This window comes from Epinephelus fuscoguttatus, linkage group LG16, assembly GCF_011397635.1.
Source record: "Epinephelus fuscoguttatus linkage group LG16, E.fuscoguttatus.final_Chr_v1".
NCBI classification, from domain to species: domain Eukaryota; kingdom Metazoa; phylum Chordata; class Actinopteri; order Perciformes; family Serranidae; genus Epinephelus; species Epinephelus fuscoguttatus.
This window is the reverse complement of record NC_064767.1, coordinates 27,235,340-27,253,603: the sequence shown is the minus strand read 5'-3', so window position 1 is coordinate 27,253,603 and position 18,264 is coordinate 27,235,340. Positions and strand designations below refer to the sequence as shown.

At 41.4% G+C, this 18,264-nt stretch overlaps 1 protein-coding gene across 1 annotated transcript; it reads left to right on the top strand.

Annotated features, from left to right (window-relative positions):
- The first annotated feature begins 6,089 nt into the window (after window positions 1–6,089).
- LOC125903870 (uncharacterized) lies at window positions 6,090–15,653 on the top strand. Its single transcript, XM_049601049.1, has 11 exons — window positions 6,090–6,093; window positions 7,098–7,256; window positions 7,360–7,477; window positions 7,552–7,613; window positions 7,861–7,986; window positions 8,616–8,710; window positions 8,813–8,974; window positions 9,095–9,291; window positions 10,240–10,369; window positions 14,247–14,440; window positions 15,410–15,653. Exons 1-11 carry the CDS (start codon window positions 6,090–6,092, stop codon window positions 15,651–15,653), a joined length of 1,491 nt encoding a protein of 496 aa, XP_049457006.1.
- The last annotated feature ends 2,611 nt before the right edge of the window (window positions 15,654–18,264 follow it).

The following is an 18,264-nucleotide window of genomic DNA, read 5'->3' as shown; positions in this document are numbered from 1 at the left end:
TATTAGTAAAACCTGTGCTTTTCCCTACCATGATAAGTCAAAATGTCTGCTATGAGAAAGACCAATCGCTTGATAGAGCACACAAAGATACAGTAGAAACTGTTCTCATCTAATTTGAGGTTAAAAAAAGAAAAGAAAACACAAAACAAGCATATTTCCCAAAAATGTTTGGGAAATTATGTCAAAAATGTCCCTAAATATTCTGTTTTTCATTTGAAAGGAAACTGATGTTACAAATGTTGTCTCGGTTTCCTTCTCTGTCATAGGGAGCTTCAACACTGGAATAAATATTCTATCATTTACTGAGCACAATCTGGGTGAGTTTTCTCGAGGTAAATTTGCAAGTATTTGTATTTAACCTTTCTGCTTCCATTTAGGTAAACTCTAGGTGAGAGGTAAATGGCACCAGATGATGGTTCGCTCCATCCAGCTGTTAAGCTCATGTGCTGCCTCTTCGTTTTGATCTCAGTTCCCCATTCAGATGAAATTGCAGTCATTATGTGACATGGCTACAGTACCTCGAACGCCTCCATTGGGAGTTGCAGAAGTTCCCCTTTTGTTGGAATCCCTTTTTAGCCATTGTGTGTGTATTCCCAGTGCGTGGCTGAGCAGGTGGTTCCCAGGTTTTGGGTTCCTGTGACTCAGCATACTCTCCTCCCTCGGTCGTCTCTCAAAGAGCTTAATTTCTTTTCAAACCAGAGGAGGACAATAATACTGGAAACGATAAGCATCACTTTTGCCTATCCATTACATAAATGTGCTGAAAAGTTCGGACTCTAAAGCTTCACTTTGTCATTAACCCTGTGTGTGACTGGTTGTCAAACTTTGTCACGCACCAAAGTTTGTATGTGTGCGTGCAAGGGTGCAATGTGTTTGTCTGTACTAACCACTCAAGGGTGAGAGAGCTTACTCATGCTTTGACTTGTCCCGACTTTGCCAGTTTAGACTGGGAATGATGTCCATCTCTCCGTTGGTGATTTCACCCTTTAAGGCAACATCAGGCTGTGTCCCTATGCCTGCCCAAAATTTCCTGTCCTTTGTTTTGACTGGGCTTTTCCTGGACAACGCAGGCTGTGTGAAGTCTGAACATGGCTGTGGTATGAGGTGGGTGTACTGCTACCCTCCATTAGCATTCTCAGACAAATCTCCATCTTGTGTCCCTTCTCCCATGCACGGTGAAAAGAAGTCACGGAGCGAGACTGGAAATGATTTTCTCAGGATTTCATAGACACACTGTTGTGTCTGAGGTCAGCTAGAGGAGGGTGCTCCTACATGTCATCACGTTGAGCCAAGACTCATCGCTTTTCTCACTTGGCTGTTTTAGTCAAGACGGTTGTGTTTTGCATGGAGTGCTCTGAATTTGCTTAGCTGTAGGCCAGACTTCATGATCCTCTACAGAGTGACTCACAGGCCAGCCAGGTGATGAAGAGAGTGCCAGCTCGCGGCCCCCCCTCCTTGTACTCCACTGTCTCTCCAGGACCCAGACAAGATTCCACTGCTGACACACATAAACCAATTACACTGTCTTATCTGATTCTGACTCCATCTAAACTCCCATCCATGTCAAACCGGCCTTTCAGAAACAGGCCCCTGAAATGAAAAACATGTGTTTAAGAAATTAGGCTGAATTTTTTTTGTTGGGTAAACTATTTGAAAAGACTACTGTTTTAAATTGTAAAGGGGCTTGTTACGCTTTAATCTGTGAAGATATAAAACTTAGAGCAGCTACAGCTCAGAACTGCAAACATTCCAACATCTATCACTATCACATCACAGCGCTCTGTTGCCTGAGAAAGCCGGGGCCTAGCTTGAATGCCGTATTCTCAGCCTCATTCGTCTTGCTTGTTATGATAGCAGAAAAAAAAGATATCTGCTCGCTGACCAAGTGACATTTGGAAAATGTAAGAATATGGGCTTTCTGTGGGAAAGAACTTGGGTTGTCAGAGAAGTATGTCATCTACCAGACGGACATTAGCGTGCATGACGGGCTGCCAAGCAACCCCATCTAAGTTGTGTCCAGTATCAGCATCAGCTAATGCACTGTAAATAGACCTGGTGACCTGTACGTCAGAAAATGGCTGAGAGGGCCTGAAACTGTAAGAATAGAGTTCCTTAAAAGGGTGAAAACAAGGACTTTGTTGAACAGTTTGTTTCCCATACAGTGACTAACTAAGAAAGGACTAACTGGAATCAATTCTTAATCATTTATTGACTCAGTCTTTCTATTGCTATGCAGATGACTTAAGCAACAGAGATGTGAGCTGCTCCGACATGCTGAAAGCCGAACTCTGTCTGCTTCCCCACGCTACCAACAAGGACACATTTTCCCACCAAAGGGTATGCTCTATGGCCCACACATGCACCTTTAATGTATTTGAAGGTTGACTGTGTAGGATTTAGGGGCATCTCTTTGCAAAATGATATATAATATGCATAACCATGTTTTCATTAGTTTTTAATCACCTGAAAATAAAAATTGTTGTGTCTCTGTTACGTTAGAATGAGCCCTTTATATCTCTTTCACAGAGTTCACCATGTTGTTCTACAGTAGCCCTGAACGGACAATCAAACTCTGGCTCTAGGCCAGGGTTGTCAAACATATGGCCTGAGGGCCAGATCCGGCCGCCGAAGGGTCCAATACAGGCCCACTACATGACTAGACTAGTCAGTTTTCAGGAGCAAGTTAACAATGCATTTCATGTAAATTGCAAATACCATGTTGAAGGATATTGAACATTGTGCAAAATATTGTTAATCAGCAGCTGAAGTTCAAAAGAATCTGTGTCAGGATGTATGAATAAATGCACATGTAATGACAGTGAGAAGTAGACTGACTGAATGTGAAAAAACTGAGACATACTTTTGAAATTGCATTTATTTTTCTTAGGATAGACTGTTCATCTGTTTTGTGAAAGGATGAACATCTACAGGATGTACTTGTAATTCTTTACACACAAAAAAGGGAAAATATTGGAGCTCATGGTACTTACAGAATATTATGTGATGGCTTTATTGGTCTGACCCATCTGACGTCAAATTGGGCTGTATGTGGCCCACGAAATAAAATGAGTTTGACACCCCTGCTCTAGGCAAAACTATTCATGTTTTCGAGATTTTGCAGCAGCCACCATTTTTCTCTTAAAGTCTTGGCATGTGGTAGACGTTTCAATTCCGCAAACTCACCATTAGATGCCACTTAAACCATTAGATGCTACTAAAACTTACAAACTTAACCAGATATATAAAAATATCTGGGGCCCTGCTGCTTCTCACATTATATGAGCTATTGAAAACAACAATCCCATACAAATGAAACAAACGTAGCTGTTTCATCTTTAAGCTAAAAAAGAACTCAACTTTCCACCGCTCCTGAGAGCAGCACCCCTAACTGTCGACCTAATGCTTCTTTTCTGTGGCCATGTCTGCTACATAGCAGGAAATGTCTGCTATAGCTGTTCGTTTGCTCGTTTCTCACTTGTTCATGTAACACATCAGTTCCACCTGTATAGTTCCTACTTGGTACATGCCTACACACTGTGCGATTGTCCTGCCATTGTGAGCCAATCAATATTAAGTGTTGTTGCTTGATTAACCAATTCCAATGGTGGGCCACATATAGCATATTTTGAACAACAAGCTGCAGACATTTTAAAATCGGTCCACGGGCCACAGTTGGCCCCTGGACCCGGCATTGGACATGCCTGCAATACACCTTCAGATGTATTTCCAGTGAGTCACATTCCTGGAAGAAAAGTGCTTTATCTGATTTACGCTTTGCCTTTGAGCTGAGTTTTGGCAAGAATCTGGCAATGTGGTAATCTAATTTTAAGAGTGAGAGGTGCGCCCTTGACGACGTTGCCTGCTTCATAGGCCCATGTGCTTTGTGGTCACACTAGCGGCTGAAGAAATGAAATGAAAAAAAAAAAATTCTCACGAATCTTTACATGTAAATTATTAATTAAAAATCAATACAATATCACAAAACATAATATCTCGATACTCAAGTGTAGCATTATTTCCTTACACCCCCACTATGACTGTGTATTACGACTCATGACGTTTAAAATACTTAGCAACTGTGAATTGATCAGGCTGTGCTGGATTTTCAGTCTGATGTTAACTGAAACCTGTATTATATGCTAGAAGCCGATAGCTCGCTCATGCAGTCTTGGGGACAAACTGACCAGGAGCGCCACTTTCCACGCTTTAACCCAGACCACAGACCAGCAGGAAGAGGAGGGGTCACCACGACAACGTCGCAAAACCGTTGGTAAGTCTGGTAATGTCATACTATGGACAAACAAGATTGTTCGGTTTCCACTGATGTATAATTTAAAAAAAAAAACTTACCTGACATGTTTTTGTTTTTCTGTGACTTTCATGCAGCATCATATATGCCTCACTCGAAGGATCAGAATGGAAACTTTTCTGAGAAGGTACTGTAAACCATCAAAGCAGGGCCTTCAGGGTGGCATCAGCACACAGCCCAGAGCTGCCGCAATTACAGAATATGCTCTGTTTATATTTCCCAGCTCCCTTGATCTGTCAAAGCAATGACTCTGCAAATAGTCTCAGGATTTTCGTCTTTGTGTCCAGGATTTGCCAAGCAAGATTGCTCGTATCCTTAGCGATCCATGTGTTAGCTGAAACACAAAACGGAAAGTTTTCTTTTACTTTTTTTTTTTTTTTTTTTGAAAAAGGAAAGCAAATTGCTCACGTCCTGCACTTATTATCTCCATGCATTATCAACTATTTCATTTTCCTCTGGTAACCCATCAATTACATATGAGTAATTTATGCATCATGGATCCTAAGCAGCCACGCCTCACACCGGTCCCACACTGGGACCCCAAATTAGACTAAATTGGTGGAAATGGCTATAGATTATTATTTATGTGGGTTTGGTGAATCATGATCTAATTGGATTTTTTTTTTCTAAAATTCTCTCTGTTTTATAACGTAATGAAATCCTCTCACCTTTCTAATGTATCTAATCACTCCACAGTCACCTTGTAAAGCCTCTGCTGGCATCAGGGAACACTGTAGTTTTCTTCCCAGGATCACCATAAACAGAGAATCTATGACTAAGGCAGCGATTACACAGAAACCTGCGTTTAAACATTTTGTCTTTGTCCTTTTTAAACTTTTGTTTACAGTTCAATACTCAAATGTGTTTACTCGCTGTGATATGTCGAAACATGGATTTCCAACACAGTCATACTTGAATCAGTAACACAGACAGTGACAAAGTGTCTTGGAGTTTAACCATGTTTCGCCCTGATGCCTTGCCTCCTACTGAATAGGTTTGTACATGCAGCAGTTTGACTTTGAATCATCTCTGTGTGTCATGTGCCCAACCTTTGCCTGCTTTTTGGATTGAAACCAAAAATATGTTGCCTGTGTGCAGAATACTATGACTTAATGATAAAGGACATTACACACAGAGTTTTTGCAGTGTGGTGTTTATAAAAGCGGTTTTCCACACCCTACTTATTCTGTGTAGAACGTGGTATACGCAGCAGGTATGTAACCTCTCCTTCTCCCCAGGACGTGGACAGGCAAGTGGCCAAATGCCTTGGGGAGCTCAACAATGATGAAGTCTGCCAGTGGTTTACCAATATTGGACTGCATAAATGTCTCCCTTTCATCAGAGGTAAAACACGTTTTTTCTCCTCTGTCTCCTCTCCTAGCCCTGTGGTCACATAACAAAGGCAGACATTGCCAGTTTAAGTTATCTCTACCGCAGATCAAATTAAAACACTTCTTTGTATGATTGTCAATAACTTAAGAGAAAAAGGAGACAACGAGAGGAAAAGCAGTTGAGTATTAAGATTAAGATAGGATTAAACCTGATAGCATTATTGCATAGATCAAGTTTTATGCAATAATACAGTTGTCTTTCTCTCTTCAGTATCTCATACAGTCCATGCTGTTACAGCTAGGCCTTTTTCCATAGACCAGTTCCAGCATGATGAAGTTTTGATAGTAATTATTGATGTAATATCCCTTAAGCACAATTCTGACACAGCAGGTGCCAAGATTTAGATATTAATTCACGCTCATTAAATTCTGGCAAGACAAAGTTGGACATGAGTAAGTCAGTTTTAAAAAGTAAGCCAATCATTGTACAAACGGCAAGACATCTTAATACATTTCTGTAAGAGCTAACTGTTAAATTTTTGTTTTCATATTTCCTAGTCATAAAGCTGCCAACCATATATTACAACAAATCCAATTTCCACATTTTCCTTTATTAAAAAAGAACTTCCAAAAAGTAAAAAGTCAGTTACGTAAAGATTATTGGCCGTGGTGTACCTGGGGTTGCAAAGGAAAGTTAAACCTTGGAATTTGGGGAATTTTTGCACAATTTCAATATAAAAATCATATAATTTAATAGTAAAGTTATTTTGTGTTCGGGGGTACAAATAAGAAGTACTAATAAGTACATACTAGGTCTTTAGGCATGTTTTTGATAAAGGTCTGCCCATTTAATTTTAACTGAGTTGTAACCATGCTCTGCATTCAGCAATGCACTCTTCCATCACATTTGACAAATAAGAATTCTGTAAAATTACAACCCTCTGCATGCACAGTGCCTTCACTCATCACATGTGTAGTACACACTACTGCAGATGATATATAATATTTTGGTTAACCAGCAGACCGTAGCCTAAAGTTCATAAGTTGTTACACCTTCTGCTAGTGTTGGCTAGCTAGCTGCTACCATGTGGGATGTAGATTAGTTGAACATGCTAACTGAGCAAATAAAGTTTTAATTCAGCTCTTTTCTTTCTTTTTGCACACAAACCATATTGTCGATCTTTCCCGATTAGTTAAGATGCTAACCAGCTCATGACATGGCACATATAACATTGTACGTATTTGATAAATTAATAGATTTATGTGGCAAATGAATGTCTTCTTATGATATGGAAAAGGGTTTGTTTTTATCTGCATATGACATGGTAAATTGAGGATGAACAAATCAATTCCCATTGAAAGTTTTCCTCTTGAATATTTTGCAGATTTTGCAGCCCTAGGTATATCATAGATTTCTTGTATGTATGTAGGTCTATGACTAAATGTTTGTCTTTCAGAAGCCAAATTGCGTGGCGCAGACATAGCTTCGGTGGATGTGAACACTCTAGACATCCTCCATATCGCCACACTGGAAGAAAGGGAGCTGTTACTGTCGGCCATTTACAATGAGCTGCACCCTCCCAGCGCCATCACCCAGAGAATCGACTCTCTGCTCGGTACACTTTTATCCTCACAACATGAAAAATACACATTTACCTGAGCAGTTTGCGAATGAAATATGTTAAGGAGTTGTTAACTGGTCTTTCTTTTTGTCTGCAGAGTCCTTAGGTCCCAATAATGTTGAGACTTTCACTGCAACATTAGTGTCAATGAGCAAATCTAAGTCCTCTCCTCATGTGAGCTGCCTCAGCATGAATCGGCGTTCCCTCAAGCTCAGGTACAGCCTCTCATATATACAATGGAAACATATGAACAAGCTTAATTTTAATCTCTGGGCTTTTTTCTCAATAGAAACAACAGCCCAAACTACACAGCACAGAGGAATTCTCAACTGATAGAGATTACTATTAATGGTGAGTAACTGCATTGGTTCAAAAATTTCATAAATGCACTATAACTAATACACTATAAATGTGTAATATATATATAAATGTGCAGCATTTAGTCAATGTAAATATTTACCTTTGGTCACATATAGCCACATTATGCAGTGTCCAGCCTGTGAAGCCATTGTTGCTTTGATATTCAAACTGAAAACTTATGTGAGAATAAACTCAGCCTCTGCAGTACTTGTGATTGTTGTGTCATGTGGTGTTGCAGCATCAGAGCGGATAGTTCATCTCAGGACCCCAAAGGAAACGACAGTGGGAAAAATCATGGATTCATGCATCAAAATGTTGGGAGTGACAGAAGACAAGAGCCTCTTTATACTGAAAGAAAAGCAAGGTGCACAGCACATCATGTAGTCTTTGTCACAAGAACACAAACACATGTATTCATATGGTGTATATGTACTTTGGTTACATTTGGTTATGTAAGGGTATGGTGCATGTGACTGCCTAGAGGACATTTTTTGCTGCTCACAATGCTGCTCACAATCAGAGGGTTCCTCAACTCTGAGAAGAGATAAAATGCACAAAGTTGAGACAAATTTCTGAAATGATACAGTTGTTTAAAAGACAATTAGGTTTCCTTTTGGATTTTACTGTTATCGTAAGAGCTGATTATTTCAGACAAATAAAGATTACTGCAGTGAGAGAGGAAAGAGTGCATTTTAAGATCTTAAATTAGGATCATGCTGAGACAAGAAGCTAATTCAAGAAGTATGAGAAAATGGTGGGGAAAAAATCATATTGATGATATATGTAGCTCAGTTTTGTCTAAGAGAAATGGACTGGACAAAGAAGAGATTTTATTTTGAATTTTCCCTCCGTCTGGGTGTGTTCAGAGTCCACACACAAGGCTCAGCTGTTTTTGCTCTCTGCTCGAAATTATATGACATTTGGATGTAGGATATACTGTATGTGTGTATGTAAAGAGACAGGTGTGTTTCTTATCGTATCTTATCTTATCAGATTCATCAGAGGAGCTTCCACCAGATCAGCAGATTGGGAGTCTACTGACATCGACATCGGAGAACAGACAGTTGGAGCTGCACTTGTGTAAAACAGTAAGATTGATAGCTTTGTCGGCATTTCTATGTACAGTAATGCTTCCAGGCTTTTCATTAAATTGAACATTTTTTGATATTCTGTATGGTTTTGCATCATAGGAGAAGTCACCAGTTACTGTTTCACAAAATAATCCAGAAGTCAAAAGCTCTAATGAGAACGGCAACGTCAACAAAAATATCCAGGTGACCCAGCCAGCTAAAGAAGAGAGGATCAGGGAGCTAAACCAACAGGTGGACTCTCTACAGAATGTCATCCTTCAGGTCAATATTTCTCTTCAACTATGTCTGTGAAAATATGTAACATCTAATGGTGCTGCAGTGAATGTACTGACTTAGTAGTGAAAATAATCACCATTGAAAACTGATCTCTTAAACCCAAAGGTCCAGGAGCTCCACCACGGCCTGGTAGCATTTTGCTCCGAGATCAAGAACATGGACGGAGATGTGGATGTAGACAGACTTGGCTCTGCTGAGCTGAAGCAGAAGCTGGAGTTGGTTAAAAGCCGACTGAACGACAAGAGGCAGAGCCTGCAGACCCTCAGAGACAACATTAACAACTCCGCTGCTCACAAGAAGAAGTAGGTGGAGCACCTCTGTTAATCAGCAGCTTGTTCAACAATGCATATAACTTTTCTTCCACCTTCCGGAGGCATAAAAGGCAGTTAGAGACCCCCAAAATGCCCACTAATCTGAATATACAGTTCAACAACTGGCAACTGTCCCATGTGTTGTTGGTTATGCTATTTGTCTGGGTTTGACTACAGATACTATATGTGATGGTGCTGTAAACCAACAAGTAATCAGGGAGTAGAGACAGTTGATACATAGCCAATAGTAGCTAATGATCTTGTGAAACTTTTAGGTGACAGAGTTCTATCTCGCACAGGCTCTGCCCTGTACTGGACTCTATAGGTAATAATCTCTGTCAATGTTACGTTACTACAGGTCGTGCATTCATTGGGCTGCACCCACTGTACCCATAGGGTCCGACAAAGGATGGAGCCTGTGAGAGATAGAAAGAAGGTTACGCTATTGCAACCCTAGTTCTCTTAGCACAGACGGAGCACTCTACTTAGGGGCGCTCTTGCTTTTACGCTGCTCGTTGAGGAGGGTGTGGAATAGCAGACAGTATTGCATGCTGCCTTACATACTATGGGGTCCATACATACTCAGGTAGGCTCATCCTGATTGGCCGGCTACGTTTAAGTAAATTTCAGTGGGAAAATGAGTGCTTGTGTTTGGAGGAAGAGCATTAGCCATAGAATGCAGTAGAGGGCTCCATCTGTACTGACGGAACAAGGGTTATGATATCGTAACCTTTGATATGGCAACTGTAGTTCGACATGAAAATCAAATATGCTTAAGCATTTCTACTCCAAGCAAAATAACCCATCTGCTACGTTTAAGTTACTCTGGAGAAATTCACATAAAACCTTAACCACATTTGAACCATATACCATATTTCATAAAATATGTATGTATGTATATCTTTGGCCTTTTCTGAAATGTGGTCTCTTGCTGTTCAGGCAGTTGGACGTTCGTCTCTTGGAGAAGATGAAGCTGAACTGCCAAGTGTTTAAGGAGGAAATTTCCATGGTACATCTCAACCGGCAGGTGGCTCACCTCCAAAATGCTTTGCAAGAAAGCTACGTTAAGGTACGATTGATCAAAGATTATAACACTTTTCATTATTGGCAGCAGAATTGAATCAACAAGTTGACAGTATGGAGCTCAGTCAGTGTAGTTTGATTAACAGCATGTGAAAGACACTTACACCAATATGTGGGAAAGCTGTACAGTCTGAGTCAGAGAGTGTTTTGATTTGCTAAAAATAAACAATGAGAAACTGAGATTTGCACCAAAAAAGCACTAGTTATTGAGAGAAGAATGTGTGGTATGAGAAACGAAAATCAAACACAGTCAGATTTACCGTTTTTGGACAATAATGTCCATGGCCAATGCTGTTTCCCCTGTTTTTAACCATATCAGAACAACTTGTGCAATATAAACACTATAGCTTGGCCTTTCTTCACTAATGAAAGCCATACTGTGATAATCACAGACTTAGAGAATTTACAGAACATGTGAAGTTCATATATCTGTTCATTTAATTTTCCAACAGTAGAAATAGCACACTCGGGAGAAGCAGTAACAGCTTCCTGATGTAGTAGGTCATTACTTGACACTATTATGTCCATCATCTTTGATCTCCTCTTCACTGTTCTCCTGAATGACAACACAATGCTCCATTCAGTCTACTCGGTTTCGTTAAGCTGTGCAGTTAGCCCTGCTGTGAGAGTCGCTATACAAGGCTGAGTGAAGTCCTTTGGACTAACATGCACTTTTTCTGAGAAAATGATGTTTAGCGCTGACATCCGAGAGCCTGTGACCATACCAACAATGGAATGTGTGCGACAAAAGCCACTGGGAGAGTGCAATGGAGAAGTGGGCCAGCATGTGTAAAACTATCTCCATCTATCCCCGGAGGAGCCTACTTCTTTTTTAATGTGGCTCTTTTATCCCGTTGGAGAAGCCCTAACGAGGTGCCATGAAAGGACACACGCGGCTTCGGCTTTGAAAGGTGCCCCGTGTCACGTTGCTGCCCCGGGGCCACGCTTTTTTAGGTGCTGAGTTTGTGGGAAAAGCAGCAGCGCTAATGTTTATCATATGACCTAATCAGAGTTAACACACAGGTCAGAGCTGAGGAGCAGCCTGGGAACTGATGGCGCTGCTGCTCTAATAAGGAGCAGACCGCCCTGTGTTTGGTCTCGTAGGCTGCCCTGCATTACAGACAATAAGGAAATATTTCATCATCGGCAGTCTAATCTCCAGGATCTATTGCAACTGGAGAGCATCAATAAAGCAGCCGAGAGGGAAGGAGAAAGAGAAACAGAAGCAAGAGAGTGAAGGGAGGAGGGGAAGGACAACAAATGGCGGAAATGACTTTAAACAAGCAGTTTAGCTTAGACAACTGAAAAACTTCAGACGAACTATTAAAGAGGGGAAATTGAAAGAATTATTGTTTTGTCCACTATTTGGTGTCACATGTCACTTGAGGATGGATTGAGTTCTGAGAAAAATCTGCCACCACTTTATCTTTGTCATGCCATGCCCCTCCGTTTAAGAAATAGATACGGTGCCTCCAGTTATGATACCAGTTATGGTTTATCAATGTGGTCAGACCGTCTCTGATTACTCTGTCCTCCATTATCAAGGTTGATTGTATTAAAGATCTCTGCCGTTGGAGCAGCCAAGGCGTCGGCATGCAGGATGACAGCATTGAATTTAGAACTACCAACACCCATCATTATAAATGAAATGCAATCCCATCCACTTAGCATCTATGCTGTTTGAGCTGTCAGGAAGTTATTTCTCACACTGGATGAAACCGAGTCTTTCACAGATCATGTTGTAGCTTCCTGTAATGGAGGCAAATTATTGTGTTTATGGGATTTGCAACTTAAAATCACTTTTTTTCTCATTATAGAGAAAAACAGAAAGCCATTATTTCTCGCCTGAGTGACCTCTGTGATCTTGAATAGCAGTGTTTTAATTGCCTGCCTGTGCCTGGTGTGTATATGGGATGTGTGCCCTGTGTCTGGCCCTGGTGGGTTAGGATTTGATCAGATCTTGTGGATAAACAATAGGAATATGAAGAGAAAATTCCTTGGCCTCTTGGCGTGTGTCCAACATTGAGAAAATCTAAAAGGGAAAAATTTGTGGCGCAAATAAAGTGTGCTTCTCAAGGGGCTTCGACTGCGTTTCCGTGGATATATCCTGTCTGGCGCACTTGTCTGAGGGGAGAGAAGCCTTAGCTTTGACCCCTGACCCTGGCAAGGCGGCATCTATTGCTTCAAGGCATTCACATGCCGCTCAGGGGGAGGAGGGGAGTATGCCAAGAGGCTGGATAAGGGAGCATTGGAATTCAGTGGTGAGACTCACAAGTTATTTCTGATCCCTGCAAGCTACTTGTGGTGTGATCTCTTCCAAAGCTAATCATTACATCTTGGTGGTCTTTTGGCTTTGACGCAGCCTCAGTCTTATCTCTTGGGGACCTCCATGTAGTGGTATCTTTTTCCGAGAAGGAAAGTTAGAATTTTATATCAAGGAAATATTAATCGTTTACTGCTTCAGAGGCACAGAAACAAACCCCTGAAAGTTTTTAAGATTTGTTAATTCAAACAGAAGGGGATGGCAAGCAACCGCCACAACCACTGTGTTCATGTCTTTTCTTTTTTTCATGAAGGTGCTGCGTACTTACACTCTGCTACTCTGCCTACCATAAAGATCAATGGTCACATCACTTAACAACAACAAGGGAGGAGAGAATAAAACTGAATCCACACGGACTGGTGGGTCCGTGCACAGCTCTCCCTCCATCCAGATCAAGTATTTAGGTACTCAGGGTCAAAATTTGCCAAGTCCTCAAGGTTTTCCTGTTCTGTGCTGGAAAACAGTAGATTGCCCCCTCTGGGTTAGTAGAGAGTTACTGCCTCAAGAGAAGGAGTTCAAGTATTTTGGGGTCTTCTCCAGGAGTGAGGGTGGAATGGAGCGTGAGATGAATCTGTTGTTTGGTGCGGCATCTGCAGTGATGTGGGTGCTGCGCCGGGCTGTCACAGTGAAGAGGGAGCTGAGCTGGGAGGCAAAGCTTTGGATTTGGTCCACATACATACGTCCTAACCCTCACCTATGGTCAGGAGCTTTGGGCAGTGACTAAAAGAAGGAGATCACGGATACAAGCGGCCAAAATGAGTGTCCTCTGTGGGGTGGCTGGGCTCAGCCTTAGAGATAGAATGAGGAGCATAGACATCCAGAGGGAGCTCCTTTGCGTTGAAAGGGGTTAGTTGAGGTGGTTCAGGCATCTGATTAAGATGCCCCCTGGGTGCCTCCCTGAGTAGTTCTGAGCACGTCCCACTGGGAGGAGGCCCTGGGGTGGACCTAGAACACACTGGAGGGATTACATATCTCATCTGGCCTGGAAACGCCTTGGAGGAGCTGGAAAGCATTGCTGTGGAGAGGGATGTCTTGGGTGCTCTTCTTTGCCTGTTGCCCCCACAACTGCACGATAAGTGGATGAAAATGGATGGATGGATGGATGGATGGATGGATGGATATAATATGTTAAATACTGCAGCTTTACAGGCACTGGTAGTCTTTGGACAGAGCCAGGCTCGCTGTTTCCCTGTGTCCGGTCTTTATCACAAGATAAATGAACTCTTTTAGACATGAGAGTGGTACTGATGTTCTCATCTAACTCTCAGCAGGAAAACAAACAAAGTGGATTTCACAAAAAGCTGAACTATTGCTTTAACTTAATGCAAATTTAATGTAAGATGTTATTATCATGATGATTTAAGTGAAAAATGAAAGCATGTAACGAGTCTGTAAAAACACTATGTCTCATGTCGTGCAGCATATTTTGCACGACATTTACATCAATCCACCACAAATGAGCTTTGGCTAAAAATCTGAACTGTGTGCATTCAAGCAGCCCTTGCATTTGTAAATGTGTTCTTGCCGTTTCCACATTCAGGAGAAAGCTCGGAAAAACAGTTTGGCCATTGGTAGCCTGAGCCAGCTGGTGTCACCGCAGTCTCCTGCCATGCTGCTGGTTGTACAGGAGAACCCCAACCGCGATGGTCATTATGGCTTTACGTGTCACTACAGAGAAGGCAGCGGACTAGTGGTGGTCTCGGTGGAAGACTCTCACCTCTGTGTGGATGACAGGTAACACATGAAAAAAAGAAACTAAGTCATTTATCCAGGCTTAATGACAAATACTTGCTGTGTGTTCACAGAGGCCACCTAGTTAGTGAGAGTACTGTTCAGTGTGTCACTCATCCCACCCATTTCTTTCATCGCTCTATTACTCTATGCTTAGTAGCTATGGAAACCCATCAGATATTGGCCCCAAAGCAAGCAAACATTGTAACGTAATACTTGGATGCAGAAGAGAGCAAAAAGGAGCAGATGAAAGAACTTCATATAATTAAGCAATTACTGCATAACAAGTACATGCTTAGAAACGCAGCACTCTCATACATGTGAGTATTCACACACACACACACACACACACACACACCACACACACACGCACACACATACACGCAGTGCAGTTGACATCCCTCTCTGAGACAGTCCTGCCAAAGAAACAGAAGTCTGCATGACAGTGCAGAGACAGAACCACAGAAGCTGAAAAAAGTCTTTGAGCCTCACTGTGTGTGTTCACTTATCACAGCATCTCTGCCAACACTCTTTACACAGCTAATCAAAAAATACAAAGGGTTGCTATTTCCCTGTCAGCTTTGTTCGGCTGGCTATAAATAAAAACTAATGAAGGGAAATTTTTAATGAGCTCCGTGTAAAGGTGATGTTTTTAATATTTCATGCTCTGTGATTTGTGAATTCTTTGATATTGTTTGTTGCTTGTTAAAGAAGCATCTCCGAGGTCCTGCCTCTACCTGCAGAGAGAATTCTGCCAAATAAACAATTTGATATTGAAGCTGAGAGAGAGAATTTCCCCATCAGCTTTTGTTTGTGTTATCAAAGACACTTTGAGAAGATCATTAGAATTTTATTTTCTAACATGATAACTTGGAATGAGGAGATCTTGGGCTTTACTGATGAAGATTTTATGGTCACTTTCTCTACATAGTTTCCTTACATACATGTGTCTGTGTGTAACTGGCCTTGTAGGCTGGTGGAGGTGAATGGTGTACCAGTGGTCAACTCTACACAGGAAGAGCTAACTGACATCCTGCTGCAGGGACCCAGCGCTAAAATTGTTGTCCTTCGCCAGCCTCCGCCCACCCCCACCTACCAGCAGTACCCTCTGCTCCTGGAGCACATGGTCAGCCCTGACCCCATGCAAGCAATCATCCCAAGAAAGGATGTGGTCACCATGGAAACCCCTCCACAACGGAAGGTGATGGCCATCTGATGATACCATGGAAGGAAAGGGGGACTATAGAGACTGAGAGAAACAGTGGTGATGAGGTTGGAGCAAAGTGTTGAATCCCTTTGTCTGCAGAATGACACATGATATGATAGCTGTGTTATCCTTTGTTAGTTATTTACCTCCATATGTGAACGTGTTTATTGTATGGATAAAATGTTCTGTAGAGATTGTTGCCAAAAGCCTTTTAGTTGGGGACATATGTCTGTTTTTTGTTTTTATTGGACTTTTTCTCCTTTAAAAAGAAAAATTAAAAAAAACCAAAACATTTATTTCCTGTTACCTCTTACCTCGGCCGTCGAGATGTCTGCCTTCTCTCACATGTAATAGAACTAGATGGCACTTGGCTTGGGGTGCTCAAAGCTGCAAAAATCTCAACAGCAATGTCTCTCCAGAAATCATGACCCGACTACTCAAGATAATCCACAGACCTGGTTGTGAGCAGCTTCATGAAGACACTTTTTCTTCTTACCAAACTACATCTGTCAACTGTATCACCACGCAGAAGGAAGTGTGCATCTACTCATGGACGAGAGGTTCCTGCTCCTGACAGTACAAGATGTAAACAGTGGTGGACGGTAACAAAGTACATTTACTTATGTACACTTAAGTACACTGGCAGAAATATTTTTACTCTGCGTTTTTACTACTGGATTCTTGTAGGATACAGTGTTTTGTGTGTGCTTTTTAAGTACTCCAGTATTTTAACTCAAGTTAGAACTTGACTCAGCAACTTTCACTTGTATTGGAGTAATATACAACCAGGAATATCTATACTTTGACTCAAGTAATAGAGTTGTGTACTTTGTCCATCACTAGCTGTAAACATTAACAGTGTCCTTCTCAGCTGAGTTGACCAACGTTAACCAGCCACAAGGTCTGTGGATTATCTTGAGTAACCAGGTCATGATTTCTTGAAAGAGACACTGCTGTTTGGTTTTTCAAATTTATTTTTCAGAGCTTTTAGCATCACAAGCCCAGTGCCATTTAGTTCCATTATATTCAAGAGAAGGCAGACATCTCTACAGCAGATATCTCAAGCTATCTGCAACTAAAACCAAAACAATCTAGACTGATAAACAGCACTACAGGTAAGAGGAAAAATATGTATTTTTTATTTATTTTAGGGGGGGGACTGTCCCTTTAAAGGCTCCCCATATGTGCATCACTTTGTTCTTGGTAGATAGCACTATATAATCCATATTGTTTCAATGTAGGTGCAGAACAATGCCTATGAAAAACACATTTCCAGAAAAAAAACAAAAAAAACAAAAAAAACAAAGGGTACATTCACTTCTTTTTTCTTCTTGTCTTACAACATATTTGTGGTATGAGAGAAAATGAAAAGTAAAAACAAGAAACACAGAGGCAGACAGAGCTTTGCTCCACTGGATATGTGATAAACACTTTTTTTTTTTTTTTTTATTTATTTTTTTTTTTAGATCCAGCAGAGTCATTCCTGAGGGTACAACAATGTAAGCCTGATGAGGACACAGCATGTTTCACCTTTTTAAAATACAGATAGAACAGGATAGAGTCAGGAAATATGTGACGTCATGTAAAGACACATTTGAAAGCTTTGTATGCCGATTCTCTCTTTGAAGATTAGACACTAAGATGGTCTGGAACAGCACTCAGTGCAGAATATTTCTTAAAAAAAAAATGAGTCACGTCTCCCCTTTGTATGTTGTAATGTAATCCACTGTGCTGTAGGAATAAAGCCTTGGGCCCGGAAATGCCTCATTTCTCAGCCTTGTTCTCCCTCTTTAAGTGGCAGTGGATCATACAAGTCTGACACAAAGACAGCACAAACACTACCAAACCCCTGACCCAGACCCCTGGGGTCCAAAGAGCCTGAGAGGAGAAGTGAAGAGACCAGTTTCACTTGTCAGTTGATGAGAAAGGTCACAGGTCAGTCACCAACACATTTGTGCATTAATGGTTTTGCAATCAAAGGCAAATGAGCTCCGTATAATCCCAATGATGAGAGAGATGGTATTTGCTGGTTGCCAAAGAGACCCACAGGGAGGGAGGAGTATGATACTGGCAAGCCCGAGATTTGAGAGACTTAGTTGCAGACGTGGGAAATTGAAGTTTGCCATGCCACAACATGTTCATTTACCCACTGACATAGATGAACCATAATGACATACCTCAGGAAGTGTAACAATATAGTGAGGAGTTATCCAAAACCACAAAACAATGCAATTGCAGGGTGTAGACACGTAGAGCTGAAGAGAGAGACGGAGAGAGATAGAGAAGAGAGACACAGGGAAATTGACAATGATGATGATGCTCATTGTCAAAATAAGCATGCTGCAGGGACTGAGGTCAGTCTGGTCTATTCTTCCATTCAGCACAGAGAGACAGGGAGAGAAATTCATAGCTCTGTAAAGTAAAGCCACAGTGAGACAGAAGGCAGAGGAGAGAATGTGTCATGGCTGCCTTTATGGAAATAAATTAACGCTGGAGAAAATGAGACAAAATCCTATAAACACTGCCGCTGGCAAGAGTAGAAAGACACCGTGGGATTCCCAGTGACCAACACACCCCAGAACACACACTCACAGGCTTTGATACTCCGACTATAAACCAC